This window comes from Phacochoerus africanus, chromosome X (genome assembly GCF_016906955.1).
Source record: "Phacochoerus africanus isolate WHEZ1 chromosome X, ROS_Pafr_v1, whole genome shotgun sequence".
NCBI classification, from domain to species: Eukaryota; Metazoa; Chordata; class Mammalia; order Artiodactyla; family Suidae; genus Phacochoerus; species Phacochoerus africanus.
The window spans coordinates 7,318,158-7,335,371 of record NC_062560.1 but is presented as its reverse complement, the minus strand read 5'-3'; the positions used below and the strand labels follow the sequence as shown (position 1 = coordinate 7,335,371).

The 17,214-nt window shown below is 43.5% G+C and overlaps 1 protein-coding gene across 1 annotated transcript in view; it reads left to right on the top strand.

Moving 5' to 3' along the window:
- Window positions 1–17,214, top strand: part of ANOS1 (anosmin 1) — a 197,290-nt gene that overhangs the window by 95,167 nt on the left and 84,909 nt on the right. Inside the window, exon 3 of the mRNA XM_047764056.1 lies at window positions 16,504–16,566. Within this exon, the coding sequence (XP_047620012.1) occupies window positions 16,504–16,566 (63 nt within the window). The remainder of the gene's footprint in view (window positions 1–16,503; window positions 16,567–17,214) is intronic.

Sequence of the window (17,214 nt, the reverse complement as noted above, 5' to 3'; positions counted from 1 at the left end):
TTGCTAGGTGGTCTATGAAACTCCCCAGGAGCCATCGCATGGCCCAAGAGCATTTTGTTGCTGCTGGTTCACTCTGGGCGGGGATAGGCTGGACTCAGCTCTACACAGGAGGGTCTGGGGCTTTTCCTCATCTACCAACAACAACAGCGACTTCACTTCCAAAAAATAAGAGAATGAGAAGTGCATCCCTGCACAGAAAGGACTTAACCTTTTGGACAAGCGTGGAGTCTCTGAAAGTGTTTAGCAGACTCTTTCCTGCAGAAAGTGGCATTCTGATGGCTGGCCTTGCTGTGCCTTCACTTTGCAGTCAGTAATAAGCCCATCAAATTTCCTATTTCAGGTTAATAAACCGGTGCACATTTCTCCTGTTTCGTGTAAACACGTAGAGATGTTGTGAGCGTGTTAAAGAAATGGAGGGAGAGCATTGCTCCGAGGGTAGGCGTGCCCTTGGCACGTGCGTCAGGAATCAGGCAGCGTGCTTAGCCGTCTGTGATGTGCCCCTATTACCCTGAGTCAGTGGCGTCTTGGCTGAGCTCACTGGTACATCATCCTGCAGATTCATGGTGTTTCAAGTCACTCTCCTGCAATAACATGTGGACAACAATGAACTGGGCAGAAAGATAATTAAACCCTTGACTTCTCCTCATGGGCATCCTTTGACCAGTTCTCCTGCCACATGTTCTGGTCCTCAGTTACCCTGAGCTGCCTGTTCGGATGCAGGGTCTGTGTACCTTATCCAGAGTTTCCAAATGCATCTCCTGTGTGAGCGAGACTATTTTTAAGCTCCTCCAAAATGAAAGTGGTCTTTGATACACCAACTGTGTCATAAATACCACATGTGTCTGTTCTAAGAGTGTCTTAATATACTTTATTTGGAAGTGTATGACATCTTAGGGATTTTACCATTTCATAAAGCAGCCTTCTCCGTGCTGTATTTATTAGGTGATTAAAGAATTGGTTCTATAAGTGGTGCTAGATATTTGGAGAAGCGGAAGGTAGATTGTTTGTCTCTGATAAAGGGAGAATAAATTTCTTTAATAACAGAGGCATTTTCTCTCCTCTGTTTTACACTTTGACATCCTGCCTGTTACGCTTCTGGAAACACATTCAGCAATTACTCTGAGGCTTGCTGAGATCCCAGCTTCCCTTTGCCCCAAAGGTAAAGTTGACTCTGAGTAGCTCGTGGGCTCTAAATCATGTGTGTCTCTCATCTCACAACCCAGCAGAAACCCTTGGGGTGAATCTATGGTGCTGAAACATAGAGCTTTATTTTCACACTTCTGAAGGTCACATCTGATGAGGATATTGCACTTGCTTTTGTTACTCATTCCTTTCCTACTACTTTACTTTCTGCCTAGACATCCCTTTGCCCAGAGAACTTTGTCCAGCTCTGAGCCAGCGCTAGGTCAGCTTCGTCCCGCTCTGAGCCAGCATTAGGTCGTCCCTGTCTATGCTTTTCTCTGTTCTTTGTCCATGGCATTGAGCCCACGTGTGCTCCTGGCATGATTAATTTTGTCCCCCATCACACATGGGGTTGAAGCAGGCTGATGGTCTTCTGTGTCCATGAACTCCCCAAAGTCTCTCAGAGCGTTAGACTCATAGATGTGGCTCAACAGATCCATATACAGGGCAGGCAGGGAGATGACAAAGAGAAGGCAGAGTTGGTGAATTAACATGAGTGACACCACAGACAACCAGGGCAGCCATGGCTATATGTTCTTTGCATTTTTGATGGTATAGGGGTTACATTTGAATGCACCTCTATCATCTTGGTCACTTGTGTCAGCCAATGGCAATGAAGGAAGCACACCACTCTAGGTACGTAAACTGGAGGGAATCTAACACAGGGAATGCAGTGCTTCTGAAATGATTGGGAGTTCCCATCATGGCACAGCAGAAACGAATCCAGCTAAGAACCATGAGGTTGCAGGTTTGATCCCTGGCCTCGCTCAGTGGGTTAAGGATCCAGTGTTGCTATGGTGTAGGCTGGCAGCTACAGCTCCACTTCGACGCCAAGTCTGGAAACCTCCATATGCTGTGAGTGTGGCCCTAAAAAGCAAAATAAAATAAATAAAAAATAAAAGAAAATGATGGGAAGTGTTGAAGGAACGGGCTCTATGCCAAACCTCCAAAAGTGAGTTCAGAGCAGCCGGGAGCTGGCCCTTGTGCTCGCTTTGAGGCCTCTCTGGAATAGCAGTCTCGGAGCTAAGCATCTTCCCCAGTGAAGTCTCTCTGGACATCCAGGAGGCCGAGGAGTGGGGACTTGAGGGTTACAATAGAACATCTTCAAACGTCCACAGTGGTTCACCATTTCTCACCAGCAGAAATGTGGAGCACGTGGGACAGGCGAGAAAACCCCTACCTCACCTCTGCCTTCAGAGGTTGCTTGGGTACAGTGATTAGCATGGCCAAATGACATGCAGACTCTTCAGTGATAAGGTCATTTCGAAACATCATTTTTATTTCCCTTACCCCCAGAAGGTGTGCGTGATGGATGTGGCGTGAACTCTCTTGCACTTTCTTTGAACACTCTTAACTGGTCCTCTCCGATGTGGTTATCACTGGCCACATAGGGCGCTGCAAAGTCAATTGAATTAAAATTAAGTAAAATGAGGGAATTCCCATTGTGGCTTAGGGGGTTAAAAACCCGACTAGTATCCGTGAGGATACGGGTTTGATCCCTGGCCTCGCTCAGTGGGCAGAGCATCTGCTGTTGCTGCAAACTGTGGTATGGGTCACAGATGTGGCTTGGATCTGGCTGTGGTATAGGCCGGCAGCTGGCGGCTGCAGCTCCAATTTGACCCCTAGCCTGGTAACTTCCATATGTTTGCAGGTGCGGCCCTAAAAAAAAATTAAAAAGTAAAATGTTTCATTTTTCGGAACATTGGCTGTATCTCAAGTCCTCAGTCACCTCCCACAGCTGATGGCTACCATATTGGACCGTGTGTCTACACAGCATTTCCACTGTTGCCTTAGGTTGGGTCATACCGTGCAGGGTGTTGCCAGATGCCTTCATTTTCTTGTCCCTCAAGCAGCTGATGAGCGAGTAGGTAGAGGAGTCAGGAGAGGTAGTCTGGAGTTCACCGAGCGGGCTTGACTTAGCTGAGGTGTGACATGCAGAACCACCAGAGGACTTCTTTGGTTGGTCCTTCAGTTAGGTGTTTCTAGAAGAGTTATGCTGGGAAATGAGCAAAGAAACCCATGTCTGCATTGGCTACAGTGTACAGGAGTCTCTTCTAGACCTTGTGCAAAATCTGGATGGTTAAACCAATCTTTGTGCTGAACCCAACTTACTAAGATTGCACCTGCTGCTAGTTGTGATGGGGCTCACGGTAGCTTTAATTGTGATTTTATTGTGATGGAACTCCACTGGACTCAAGAACCTCAGTATCACTCTTTTGGGGGGTAAAGGGAGAGCAAAATTAAATATCCAAGTGAGATTGTGCAAGTTCCGAGTTTGAGTTAAAAGCCAAATACTTTTTACAGAAGTAGGGTGTCCTATCCATGGCATATATCCTCCTTCCCAGGGTTTGCAGCTTCCGGAAATTTATGAATATCTCCACTCGTTTGGTTCTGAGCAGATCTACCCCAGGACGCCCACTTGAATGGGTTTCTTCACGGATGCCCTAATGTCCTCAACACCCTTGACTGCCGGCAACGCCGGGTGATTGGATCTGGCACAGGAGGCAGGAAACATGAAAGTCCCTGTAAGCTCCCCCGTCCTTTCAGGAGCACACCATGCCTTCCTGGGGCCTGACAGCTGAGCCACACAGATACATATTAAGCTGTCAGTGTAACAAGCTGCTTCTCTCTGAAAAGGATTAGTGTAGACACCCCTGATGATTTGTCCAACTGTACCAGCGAGTTTATGCCGAGTTTTACAGTTACCACCTGCTGCTGTCACTCACCTCTCAGACAAATAGATCCAATGTCTCAGAAATAATTAGCCGCAGTGTACATCCGCCTCGGCCGTTTTTATTGCCAATATAAACAGTCTTATGAACCCAGAGCACTTATTATAAAGAAGATCAGCTCGAAGGTAGCTCCATGAGATTTAGTACGGGGCTCAATGGCAAACTCTAATGACTCCTGTGGCGTCGGCATCGTTTTAGAAGGCCCATCACTCAGGGAAAAAGGACACCGGGCCACCCAGCTTGGGAGTACAATTGACACGGTTCCTTAGGGATTGTGTGTTGTTAGGGAAATGGGTAGGGAAAAAACATATACGGAGATAAGGACCCACGGCGGATGTGCCTATGCGTTTGAATGTGGCATGAAGGCAGGGAACTCTTAATCTCCATTCAGCGTGTGGCGTGTCAGGGAGGCATTCCTTAACCTGGGCCTCGGCCGTGTCAAAAGCATGCTGTGAGGATTAAAGTCCGGCTTAAGCAGTCCTGGCTGTTTAAGCCCGCCGGACACCGTGACCGGGGGTTCCTGTTGAGCTGTGCAGAGTCTGGCGGAATGAAAGCAGGAGAGCATTCTTAACTCAGTCTCTCAAATCAGCTTAATGGTGATGATGGGTTTCCTGAGTTGCTCTGATCACCTGGCAGTGGATATTGGAGAAAGGTGAGTGGTTGTCTTGAAAGCTTGCAAAATATAATGCACATATCTAGAATCTAATATATGGCACAAATGAACCTTTCCACAGAAAAGAAACTCATGGACTTGGAGAACAGACTTATGTTGCCAAGTGGGAGGGGGGGGAAGGACTGTGAATCTGGGGTTAATAGATGCAAATTATTGCCTTTGGAATGGATCAGCAATGAGATCCTGCTGTGTAGCACTGGGAACTATATCCAATCACTTATGATGGAGCATGATGGAGGATAATGTGAGAAAAAATATATATATGTGTGTGTGACGGGTCTCTTTGCTGTACAGTAGAAAATTGACAGAACGCTATCAACCACCTAGAACGGAAAAAATAAAAATCATTTAAAAGAAAAAACACTGGAAATGGAAATATATATATAATACAAAGTAGAAGGTGAGTATTACACTTTCTGGCAGTGAAATGACACACAGGCAGTGCTTGCTAGCCATTGATGATTGTCGGAACACTCTGATGAGATAGACATTTTTTTATTTTCCCAGAGGGTATCTGTCTTGTCCTATCTACCCCTTGATCAGCCGCTGTGCTTCTGCAGTACATTTCCCATAAAGGGCCATTCTCAAGTGTCTTCAGGAAAATGTTCCCGTTAGGATGTAAGATGCCTCGTGTGAGGAAAGAGAACCCACCCTGCCTTTACTTCCCTGCCCGGGCCACACACCACTGTCTGTTCTTCCTTGTTGGACTTAGGCTAGAGGTGGGCTGGTTCTGCCGAGTTGAGAATTTATGAATGAATTTAGGCAGCATGTGCAAATGCTGCGGAAAGCCGCTCATTGTGCAGGACCTGCTGTGGAAGGTTTGCAACAGCCCTTGTGCTCATTTCCTGTTTTCATTGTGAAACACATTTTGCTTTGATGTTGTGGGAAGGGTTTCTTTAAAAGTACAAAGGAGGGAGGGGCATTTTCAGAACAAAATTGGGCCCCAGGGCTGAGTGAACTCGTTTCCTGTTCTTGTAATTAGAAACCCGGACAATGAGTCCGGCTGGTTAGGGTTGTCACCCACCCACCTTGGGAATCCAGGACAAGTGGGGCTGCCCTGGCCTCCGTATGAGGGTCCCTTGGCCGTGGTTAAACCACCTGTTTGTAGAACCTGTTAGAGCCCACTTTGCAAAGCCTAGAAGATTCTTGTTAACCAGTGTGTGGCAAGTCCTGCCCTCCAGCCAGTATGAGGTTTCAGATCTCAGGCAGTTGCCTCTAAATCTGCAGTTGGCTCTAAATCTGCATCTCTTCCCACAGCTTGTCAATAGCCACTTCACTTTTTTTTTGCTTTTGTCTTTTTAGGGCCACACCCACAGCATATGGAAGTTCCCAGGCTAAGGGTTGAATGGGAGCTACCGCTGCTGGCTGACGCCGTAACCACAGCAATGCCAGATCCGAGCTGCATCTGTGACCTATATACCACAGCTTGTGGCAATGCTGCATCCTTAACCCACTGAGCCAGACTAGGGATCAAACCCGCGCCCTCATGGATACTAGTCAGTTTCATTACCACTGAGCCACCATGAGAACTCCCACTTCACTATTTTTAAAATAGCTTTTTGCCCGTAGATCTATGTCCATGGTAGATTTCCGTGATGCCTGCTGAAGAAAATTGGAGATTTTCAGTAATTTTAAGATTCCTTGATGTGTTAATTCTTCTGTTATTTATTTTATATTTAATTAATGTTCTGTCCATTTCTGCTGTACAGCAAAGGGACCCAGTGATACATATGCATATATGCATTCTTTTTCTCAAATTATTCTCCATCATGTTCCATCACAAGTGACGAAATAGAGTTCCCTGTGCTAAACAGCAGAATCTGTGTTAATTTTTAACTTGATTTAAAACACTTCGGAAAAGTTAGCAGAATAAGGCAACTTCCATATACCTTTCATCTAAATCAAGGTACAGCCAACCAACATTCTGACACAGACTGGTAAATAATGCTGCCTTTCTTGGCCATGCAAACTGTTGCAACTCTTCAGCTCAGCTATTGTAACACAAAAGCAGTCACAGACAATACATTCCGGACTGGGTGTGGCTGTGTTCTGATACATTGTGTTTATAAAAACAGATGGTGTGTCCTGTTTGGTCCCTGGTTTCTAGTTGCTCACCTCATTACCAATTGTTAATTTATTTGCTTTATCACCTTCTCGATGAATGGATGGATAGATAATATACAGAAAGAAGATAAATAGAAGATAGATGAGATAGATAATAGACAGATGAATAGAGATGGATAAAGATAGATATAGATGTATATGTGTACTTACAGTTGTTATTTTTTCCCAACCATTTGAAAATAAGTTGCAGGCATCATGACTCTTTACCCATAAGTGTTTCAGCATGCATCTCTTACATAACAATTGTGGAATTACCAAATTCATGGAATTGCACGTGGATGTAATGCTATGATCTCATATTGGGTCTGCATTTAAATTTTCACTAATAATGCCAATAGTGTTCTGTCCAGCATGCTGTTCTCTGATTCAGGAACCAGCCCATCAGCATGCTGTGTAGTTAATTGTCACATATTTTTCATCTGCTTTGGTCCAGAAGCAATCCTTAGCCCTTCTCTGCCTTTCATGACATTGGTGTTTTTAGATACTAGAAGATCATGACTTCGTAGAACGCACTTCATTCTGGATTGGCCTGATACCTCCTTGTGGTTCCATTCAAGTTCTGCCCTTCTGCAGGGTCCTGTTTGGTCTGGTTATGCTGCGTTTTTCCCAGTGCATCACATCGAGAGGGCACCAGGTGGATTTATTTCCTCATTCTCTGAGATCTTTCTTTGTCGCTTCATTGAAGTGTTACCTTCAGGTTTCTCCAATGTAAAGTTGTCGCTTTCTCTTCATTATTGTTATCTTTTTTACCTTTATTTTGAAAAAAAAATTATTAAATTTTAATTGAACTATAGTTGAGCTACAATAGCACAGAAGTTACAGGCAAACATAATAGCTTTTAATTTGGGAATTCATTAAACACTGGCTATCGTTTGAAACATCCGTATTTTGCCCAAATGCCATAGATGGAAGATCAGGTGGAAAATACATCTGAGTGCTAAGAAAGTGTGGTTTTCCACGGAACAGAGTTCCCTGACGGATCTGTTTCAAGAGACTCAGTGATAGACATAATGACATAGTTCACAAGAGAATTACAGGGAGAGGGCAGCTTTCTGGTCGCCACTGTCTTGATACATTTCTTTTCCCCATTTTACTTGTTTTTTGTTTGTTTCTAAACACCTTGCCCGAAACAGAAAGAGCTCTTGATGTTAGACTTCCCTTCGTTGGGAGAAGTGGTTGGGATCACCCGGGACCCGGATTTCTTGGTAAGCGTCATGATGGAGAGTAGCTGTCCTTCGAGTGTTCCAGAGAAAGTGGACTTGTGATGGGAGATGTCTGGGGCGTGACATTTCTGTGCCGGGCTGGCGTGCTAATCCTCTGTGGTTTAGGCTCTGGTGATTGTTCAACTGTGCTTCCACGGGCTGACTGCCAAAAGATTTCATTATTTTTGGCAAGATACAGTACACTTTTCGACATACAGGATTGTAGCAATTTCTATACCAATTTAGAGCTGGAGAGAGTCCACGAATACTTCTAAAACCAGTATGGTGAACATATTTTAGGAAATATATTGGAAAAAAAAAAAGAGGCACTTCCATCTAAAAAACAGATCTATGGTTTCCCAGAGAAACTTGGTGCCATTAATTTAGAAAACTTGGAAATGTCTGTTGATATCATTATTGTATGCTATATAAGGTTATACCTGTCTGAAATGAAAAGTGGATTTTTTTTTGTGGTGGAACTTCACATTTATTCTTTACATAGGCAACCATCCAGACAAAAATTAAATATAAATCACTATTCAATTTTTTATTATTCAAGAGAATTTTTTTTGTATGAAGGTATACCATATGTCCTATAAAATGTATAGTGCATTAGTCTCAGATTCGTCTTTTTTTAAGATTCCTTTTTTATCAAAGTACAGTTAATTTACAATGTTGTATTAGTTTCAAGTATACAGCAAAGTGGTTCATTACTGTGTGGGTATATATATGTGTGTGTGTGTGTGTGTGTGTGTGTCAGACTCTTTTCCATTATAGGTTCTTACGAGATCCTGGGTATAGTTCCCTGTGCTGTACAATAGGTCTGTTTTTAACTCAGATTTTTCCTTCGGATTTTACCTCTTGGCCACACACACAAGAACAATGCCACACCACCCAACCATAACTGTTGGCATTTGAGCCAACGATTTGGCACTTTTAAAACAATTAGTGGAACACACGTGGGAGACTAGAATTAAAAGAAATTTTATTTTCTTCTTTAACTAAAATGAAAAAGGGAGCTCCCATTGTGGCACAGTGGAAACGAATCTGACTAGTATCCATGAGGATGTGGATTTGATCCCTGGCCTTGCTCATTGGGTCAGGGATCTGGCATTACCATGAGCTGTGATGTAAGTCGCAGATGAAGCTTGGATACCGAGTTGCTATGGCTGTGGCACTGGCCATCAGCTGTAGCTCTGATTTGACCCCTAGCCTGGGAACTTCCATGTGCGTCCCTAAAAAGCAAGGGAAAAAGAAAGAAAGAAACAAAGAAAAGAAAGAGGATAGATATTAGGGAAACAGGGAAATATGAAAGACCTGAAATAAATTCTCATTATTGGTTCTCTAGAAATGGAAGGGAACCAGATCTACTGAGCACCTATGCCAGGTAGGCATTTAAAGATGTTGTCATTAAAATTTTTATTCGGAAAGACCCCTCTGGGACAGATACCCCCCCGCTTCTGTATCAGAAAGCTCCACCCTGGCTGGAATCATCAGTTCCTGTGTCCTCATCTGTGTGGTCCACCTGTCCACTCACAACCTCTCCAGCTCAGCCACCAGAACTGTACCTGGACACATGTGCTTCTCACATCCATTGTCCTGTGTCTCTGCATCCAAATTCTTCCATCCTCTAAGCTCAGTGGTGAATTGCATGGCCTGTGTCTCATCAGATGGGGCCATGGACCTAAAACCTGCTACCCAGCCCTTGCTCCTGTGAAGATGTTTTAGTTCCCAAATCTGGAAGGTGTAGGGTTGGGTTAAATGATTCCTTGCCTTTCTGAAATTCTGTGTTTTCGTGTTGTATCCACTACCTTTCTCCGGGACCTTGGTCTGTGGATCATCTCCTATGTCTGCTACATCTTCAGTCAGACCCTCTCCACCAGATCCTTTCTTTCTGCCTATAAGTATGCGCCAGTCTCTTCTTTTTCATGCCTCCTCATGTATCAGTGTCTTCATGCACAACTGCCAAAGGATGGAACAAGGCAGATAACACAGAAGCATTTTTGCTGAATGGTGAGACCTTCTGAGAGTTGCCATTCTAGCTCTTGTGGATCCCAGCTCCCAAATTCTTGACCTCCCAGTCTTTATAGTTTCTCTGCTTCCTTTTTGACATGCATTTGAACTTTTGCTTCTAAATGAACATGCCTTGTTTATGTCTCTAGACTGAAGAAGTAGAAGGCAGGGGGGTGTGTGTGTGTGTCTCTGTGTGTATATGTGTCTGTGAATGTGGTTCATAAATTTAGCAGTCCCATCACTCAGCATGACACGGTGGTGATAGAATTCTGCACGTGTTTTATGCAAGAAATGAGTGAATGCATGAATGATCCATAGAGTAAAAGGAAAGAAACTCATCAATACTCATTATTAGCTTTACCCTTTCTCTAGAACTCCATATCCACATCCACACTCCAAGAGCATGGCAAGCACCCCTTCATGTATAGCCACTAGACACCTCAAACTCATCACATTAAAGGCTTAAGTCTGCCTCTTTGCCCAGGTTTGTTTCTCTTTCACCCTCCTTATGGATACCATCCGTTCCCTTCCTGTGGAGTAGAAAGTTTGGTGTTTTCCTGTTCACACTTCTCCCCCATTGCCTTTCATAGGTTTCTTTCTCTTTTCCTTTCATCCAAGTCCCCTGCCATCCAAATGGGGCATCAACACTGGAAGTGGTGGAGAGATTTGGAAGACGTCAAAACTTTTGCTCTGATTTTGTTTGCTGCGTAGCTGGCCTCTGGAATCCATCTCCTGTTCTAACGCTCACATCATTTTTAAACCCAAAGTGGGACAAACCACTCTGTTTTGAGTGTCAGTGGCTCCTCATTGGATTCCAAGGGCCGTCTTCCTAGCCTCGTGTTTTATTGCATCTCCTGCCCTTTCAGCTCTCACCCTGCACATATTTACAATACTGTTCAGGCCCCAAACCTACGTACAACTGCCCACGTCCTCCTCATCCTTGTAGACTAAATCATGAGCCCTCAACTCTGATTTAGTTGGGAGCCCTCCAGTTCTCCGATAGGAACCACATGTCACTTCTTTAGTTTCTCCCAGAACGTTCTTCCATCACGAATTGTATGCTAGGTTGCTACAGACTGATTTATTTCCATGCATGTCTCCCATGGAGATTATAGACCACCTCAGGGTAGAACAAATTATGACCAGCTCCCCTCCCCCCAGCCTTAGTGCGTAGATAAGTCCTTTTACTTTTCCCATAGGGAATGTGAACCTGTATTTGTTGACTTAGCAGATGGTAATCTGAAGAGGTTGCCATGTATAGAATGTTTTAACATGGGTTTTCTCTCTTTAGCATAATATAACAATGGATTCTCTTTCCTTGATGATTGGGTATGTGTGAGCATTTGAATTTTTTTTAAGCTGTATAGAAAACAAAGAGCAAAATGCCAGATGCAAATCCTACCTTTTTAGTCATTACACTAATTTTATTTTAAAAAAATGTTTTTATGAGAGTTGAGTTACAGGGTTCTGTCAAATAGCATATGATACCACATAGGCGTGGAATCTAAAATATGGCACGAATGAACCTGTCTGTGGAACAGAAACAAACTCATGGACATTGAGAACATCTGAATTATATAGGAACCTTTTTTTTGCCTCCACATTTTTTGCGATGGCCATTTGGGTAAGGTAATTTCCTCTGCTCTACTTTCGTGAACGTTTTTGGTTGTAAGGTGTGGAACCTTGTGCTACACTGTCCAGATGGCAGTTCAGCAAGGCAGTAATGTCCATACCTTCCCTCTCTATCAGCACTTTTGGCTCCTAAGAGTTGGGTCTCTTTGTGATGTACACAAATACCTTGGCGTTTGTAGCACCTTAGGGCATTCTGGAACTGACTCCTCCTTGGGATCATAACGATTTAGTGATCTCATTGCCTTGCAAAGTACTTTTGAGGTTCCAAGTCCCTTTCACATATATCATCTCATTAAGCCCTTGTAGCATGTGGCATAAATAGGGCAGTGCTTTATAATGGAAATAACATTCCTTTGAGCAATGTGCCAGAGCATGGCTCCAAATTCTCATTCCCACAGGCTCAACCACAGTCTCTTGTTTTGTGGCCTCAACCTCTCTCAACTGCAAGTTGCCTCTCTCTAAAATGTAAGAATAATAGTACCTCATTTTACATACCTCTGTTGATTTGTTTGTTCTGAGGCTCCACGGAACCACTCCTTTTAAATGTGCTCCATGAATCTGTAAAGGCTCTGGCACGTTCACGTTCAGGAATAGTTTCACAAGGTCGCATGGATGGTTGTAATCTCATATTTAAATTAGCAAAGTGAGGCTACACAATTAATGGGATCTGCTCAGCTATTGACTAGGCATGTGACTGAGATAGGGCTCCAACCAAGGCTTTACATCCCATGGTGCATGTGGCTTGTTCCTTCGACTCTGCTCTAGACTCTGTTCGCTCATGTGCATGCTCAATCCCTTACACCTTGGGAGGGTTCAGAGACACAGGGCCTCCTGAGGAGGAATTAGAGGGAGTGGAACTTCAAGGCATGGACTCCCCAAATCAGTCAAAAATGTGAGAATTGTTGGGGAAACTGCGTGCTGCATGATTGCAGGGAGCGGACATCAGTGTGGGCTGTGTAGACAGTGATGGCCAGAAATGGATGTTTGGAAGCAGCCCTTGACCTAAGTGGGGAAGGTCAGATGAGCTTCCCTTTAAGGCAGAAATACCGTAACAGCGTGGAATTAGAGAGGATCTTGGGTGTGGGGTAATAGAAACGAGACCAGCTTCACTGGAAGCAATTTAGACGAGGTCAAACAAGATTTGCTGGTTGACCAGATGTTTTGAATGTAAAACCATATATGTTGGTTTTAATTTGATAATGATTGAGTAATTGTATAAGATGTGAGTGACCTGACATCTTCAAAAATCATGGTTTAGAGGGATGAATGTGGTCAAAATACACAGAAACTGTTCTGTGATTACAGGTCATAATCCTGAGTACCATCGAGTCACCCAACCTAGGGAAGTTGTCTTTTCAGAGCAACTCTGTTACCATGAATTGCTGTGATTCTTTTGCATGTGGTTCAAAAATTCTCATCCTTGGCACTGTCAACATCTAGAGTCAGATTTTTTTTTTTTTTTTGGTGGGAGGTTATCCTTTACATCATAGAATGTTTAGGGAGCATCCTTGGCCTCTGTGCACAAGAAGCTAGTACCTCCCCTTAGTTGTAACAACTTGAAAAGATCTCCAGCTATTGCTAGCTGTCCCCTGGGAGTGCAGAATCACTTCTGTTTCAGAATCACTTAGAGCCATGAGAATAATTTACCTAGTACCTTATCCTCTAAATAAATTACAATAAAAAAGACCCATAAAACGTTGTGCCCTCTATTTCACTGTGGGAAAGATTTATGTAAATTCTGCATCCTTGGCTTCTCCATGAAGTGTGAGTGCCAGGCAGTTCTGGACAAGAATCAGGAGGCAGTGAAGAGCAGTCGTTCCCTGGAGACGGGCTCAGCTCTCCACTTTCCATTCTTCCTGTCCTTCACTCTCACTCATGATTTGCTTGGTCCTCATCCTGCTGATAACATTTAAATTTCTCACTTATATCTGGAATCCAATAGACGGCACAAATGAACCTTTCCACAGAAAAGACAGTCAAGGATATGGAGAACAGATTTGTGGTTGCCAAAGGGGAGGAAGGAGGAGGAGGGAGTGGGATGGACTGGGAATCTGGGGTTCATAGATGCAAACGATTGCCTTTGGAATGGAGAAGCAATGAGATTCTGCTGTGTCGCACTGGGAACTATGTCTGGTCACTTGTGATGGAGCATATAATGTGAGAAAAAGAATGCATACATGTATGTGTAACTGGGTCACCTTGCTGTACAGCAGAAAATTGACAGAACACGGTAAACCCACTAGAATGGAAAAAAATCATTATAAAAATGCATTTCTCAATAAATTTACTCAACAGGTGTTTTTTTGGCCACATATATGTATATGAGCTGTAGTTGATTTACAGTGTCATGCCAGTTTCTGCTGAACAGCAAAGGGCTTCAGTCATGCATATGTATATATACGTTCTCTTTCTTAATGTTTCATCCTGGTCTGTCCCAGGAGATTGGATATGTTTCCCTGGGCTGCACAGCAGGACCTCACTGCTGACCCATCTTAAATGTCATAGTTTTCATCTGTGAACCCCAAATTCCCCCATCCATCCCACTTCCTTCCCTCCCCGTTGGCAGCCACACATCTGTTCTCCATGTCTGTGAGTCTCCAACAGGTTTTTTTTGAGTCACGGCTGCATGCAAAGAGTATTGTAGTAAGTGTCATGACGTCTCCGTGGCCATGAGTCGTACATTCCAGAAGACTATTTGTAGACATGTTACTATTACGTAGGCCGTCATAAAGATGTGTTTATACATGTCAAACATGAATTTAATATAGAATTGTTATCTGAGCAAGCGATCTTGTGAACAGATCTTTCTAGATTAAATACAAGAATTGACTTCCACATTCCAAATTATGATCCATGTGCATATACCACGTCACCTTTAAAAAAAGGATCTGAAATTTGAAGTTTTTCTTCATTGACCTTGAAGCAGTAGCCTAGGAGGATTTCAACCTTGAGGATCAACCTCGAAAGCCTAAAACACTTGCTGAAATATGAACTTTGATTGCTGGGTTTTTGTAGTTTGAGGCAACATATAATCATGCCACTCACAGTGGCACATGTCTGCTTGTATTTTTATTTCCCTTCTCTCATGGAAGAGAGTTTCGGGGCTAGTCTTTTAGAAAAAAAAAACTTTTTAGAACGATTACTTGAGAAATGGGATGTTTTTTCTTTGTGTTTGAAAAGGAGAAATGGCCATCATTTTGTTTGTTTGTTTGTTTTTCCTCTTTGGCTTTTGTTGACATCATTTTACCTGGCCCAACAGCACCATAAAGAAACAGAACTTTGGCACATGTATCCTGCCAAGGTTTACTCCCTTGTCTCTATGTAGGCTGTTCTTGTCAGATAGTTTTCACGGAGGATTACCTAAGGAAAACGCTGAGATGGATCTGTAGATGCTACTGATTAGTGGCTATTGGAGATGAGGCAAACATGCCATTCAAAGAAAACTTTAAATGGGTTGCATATACCAGTGCTGGACCAGACAGGGATTCTGGATTAACGAGCAGACAAGTTAGGGTATGTCTTATTGCCGCTGGCATTTCAGAAATGTATCTGTATGACTGAGTCACTGTGCGCTACACCTGAAACTAACACAACAATGTAAATCAACTGTACTTCAATTAAAATTTTTTACCCCAAAAGAAATATGCCCATTTTTGTAAGATACTATTTTCTATAATGTATTTGTATTCCACAAGGTGTCAGGAATCAGGAATATGGTTATTTGGAGTCTCGGACCTCCCATGGGACTAACGGTTTTAAAATTAAATTCATTTCTATTTTGCCTTTTTAGGGCCGCACCTACGGCATATGGAGGTTCCCAGAGTAAGGGTCAAATTGGAGCTACGACTGCCAGCCTGCGCCACAGCCATAGCAACGGGGGATCCAAGCCCTGTCTGCAACCTACACCACAGCTCATGGCAACACCAGATCCTTAAGCCGCTGAGCGAGGCCAGGGATCGAACCCGAAACCTCATGGTTCCTAGTCGGATTCGTTAACCACTGCGCCACGACGGGAACTCCTGGACTGACTTTTTAGTGTACTGATGTGGATAGTTGTGAAAATGCAACTGTATACATGCCATAGCTCATTTTCATCATTTACATGTTCACTGTAAGCCATGAGAGAAATCCGGAATTACATCCTTATTTTGAGACATTTTTAACCACATTGCATTGAGCAGTTTTTGTATGAAGTGGATCCTGGCTTTATGGTAATAAATTATATGTATGGATGTGTTTGTGTGCATGCATATATAATTTATACACTTTATGTATTTGTATTATTTCTACATACATAAATAAATTAGATATGTCTATTTTTCAAAATTACTCTGACACTCTCACGTCAGAATCTTGTGTTCAGGATTATTGTATATTATAATAGAGTAATTAAAATGGTAAATGTCAGTACTGCTGGCGTCACTGAGTTGAAGAGTTAATAATGATTATGACGTAATAATGACAGTGTGCATTCACACACACGTATATTTAATGCAGGACAACTTTAGTCCTTTACAGAAGAGGATACAAAAAAATAGCCCTGTGTGGCCCATTTAAATCAAGTCATTTTTACAGTGTAAGGGAAAAAAATTCCTCTGTACCCACAACCTTCAGAAAAGATTGTTTATTCAATAACAACAAATATCCAAATTCCTGTAATTGCTGTTGGACATCATTGTTTTTCCTATATGTCGCCTCCAGACGGTACGGCTTTTCTCTTTCCATTGTTTAGAAAGGTGCATTTTGTTGTCCCTGTGGTGTAATGTTTCTCTGGCACAGATTTCTGTGACACGCAGTTAAGATGATCTGCTCACAACGTGGCTTTCCTATAGTCACGCGGAGATGCAGGCTCTGAAAAGCACAGGTGTGCACAGGTGAGTTCTTGCCTTCTGCCTTCTTTCTTACCTGTGTTTACTGACGGACTGTCCCTGTTGGTCTCTCCCAGTGCCTGGAGCCCTGCAAGGCGTCCTGGGACCTGCGGAATCAGCAGTGCCAGAGCTTCTGTGAGGTAAGACGGCCCTGAACACAGGACCCAGCTCCAGCCTGAATCTGCTCCAGAGGTCCTTTCATGAGAGGGCATTGTGTTCTTCTGAAGCTTGGGGGGTTCAGTTTATTACTGCAGGTATGTGTTTGCGTGTGTGTGTGTGTGTGTGTGTGTGAATGCACACTAAAAAAATTCCTTGAGACTTCTGAAAGCCTGGCCACCCACCACTTCCATTATTGGTTCATGAAACAGAAAACCTTTTTGTTTAATTATCTTTTGAAAAAATAGTACAAGCTGTTGCTATCCTGCCATCTTGCACTGTGGCTCTGCTCTGCATGATTTTCTGCATGATGTTGAACTTATGCCTTTGAGAGAAGCCACCCACTTCACTGGTGCCGGGCTGTCCCAGACATTTTTCCTGTTACTCCTCACCCTTCAGGCTGCCCGTATGCTGGGCCAGGGCTTGCCCCTTGTTTTCTGTATGGAAGGCGTCTTACTTTCCCTGTGTGCTCACTTCGATGATGGAGTGTTGTCAGCCTGGATGACCACCGCCCAAATCATCAATTGTGCTAAAGAAGGGGAGGGCTTTGCTGGGTTCTCCTCCAGGGCAAACCAGGGACCCTGGGACTTGCTGTGAAGCAGCCAGGCTGACCACCCAGTGGCCTATATACA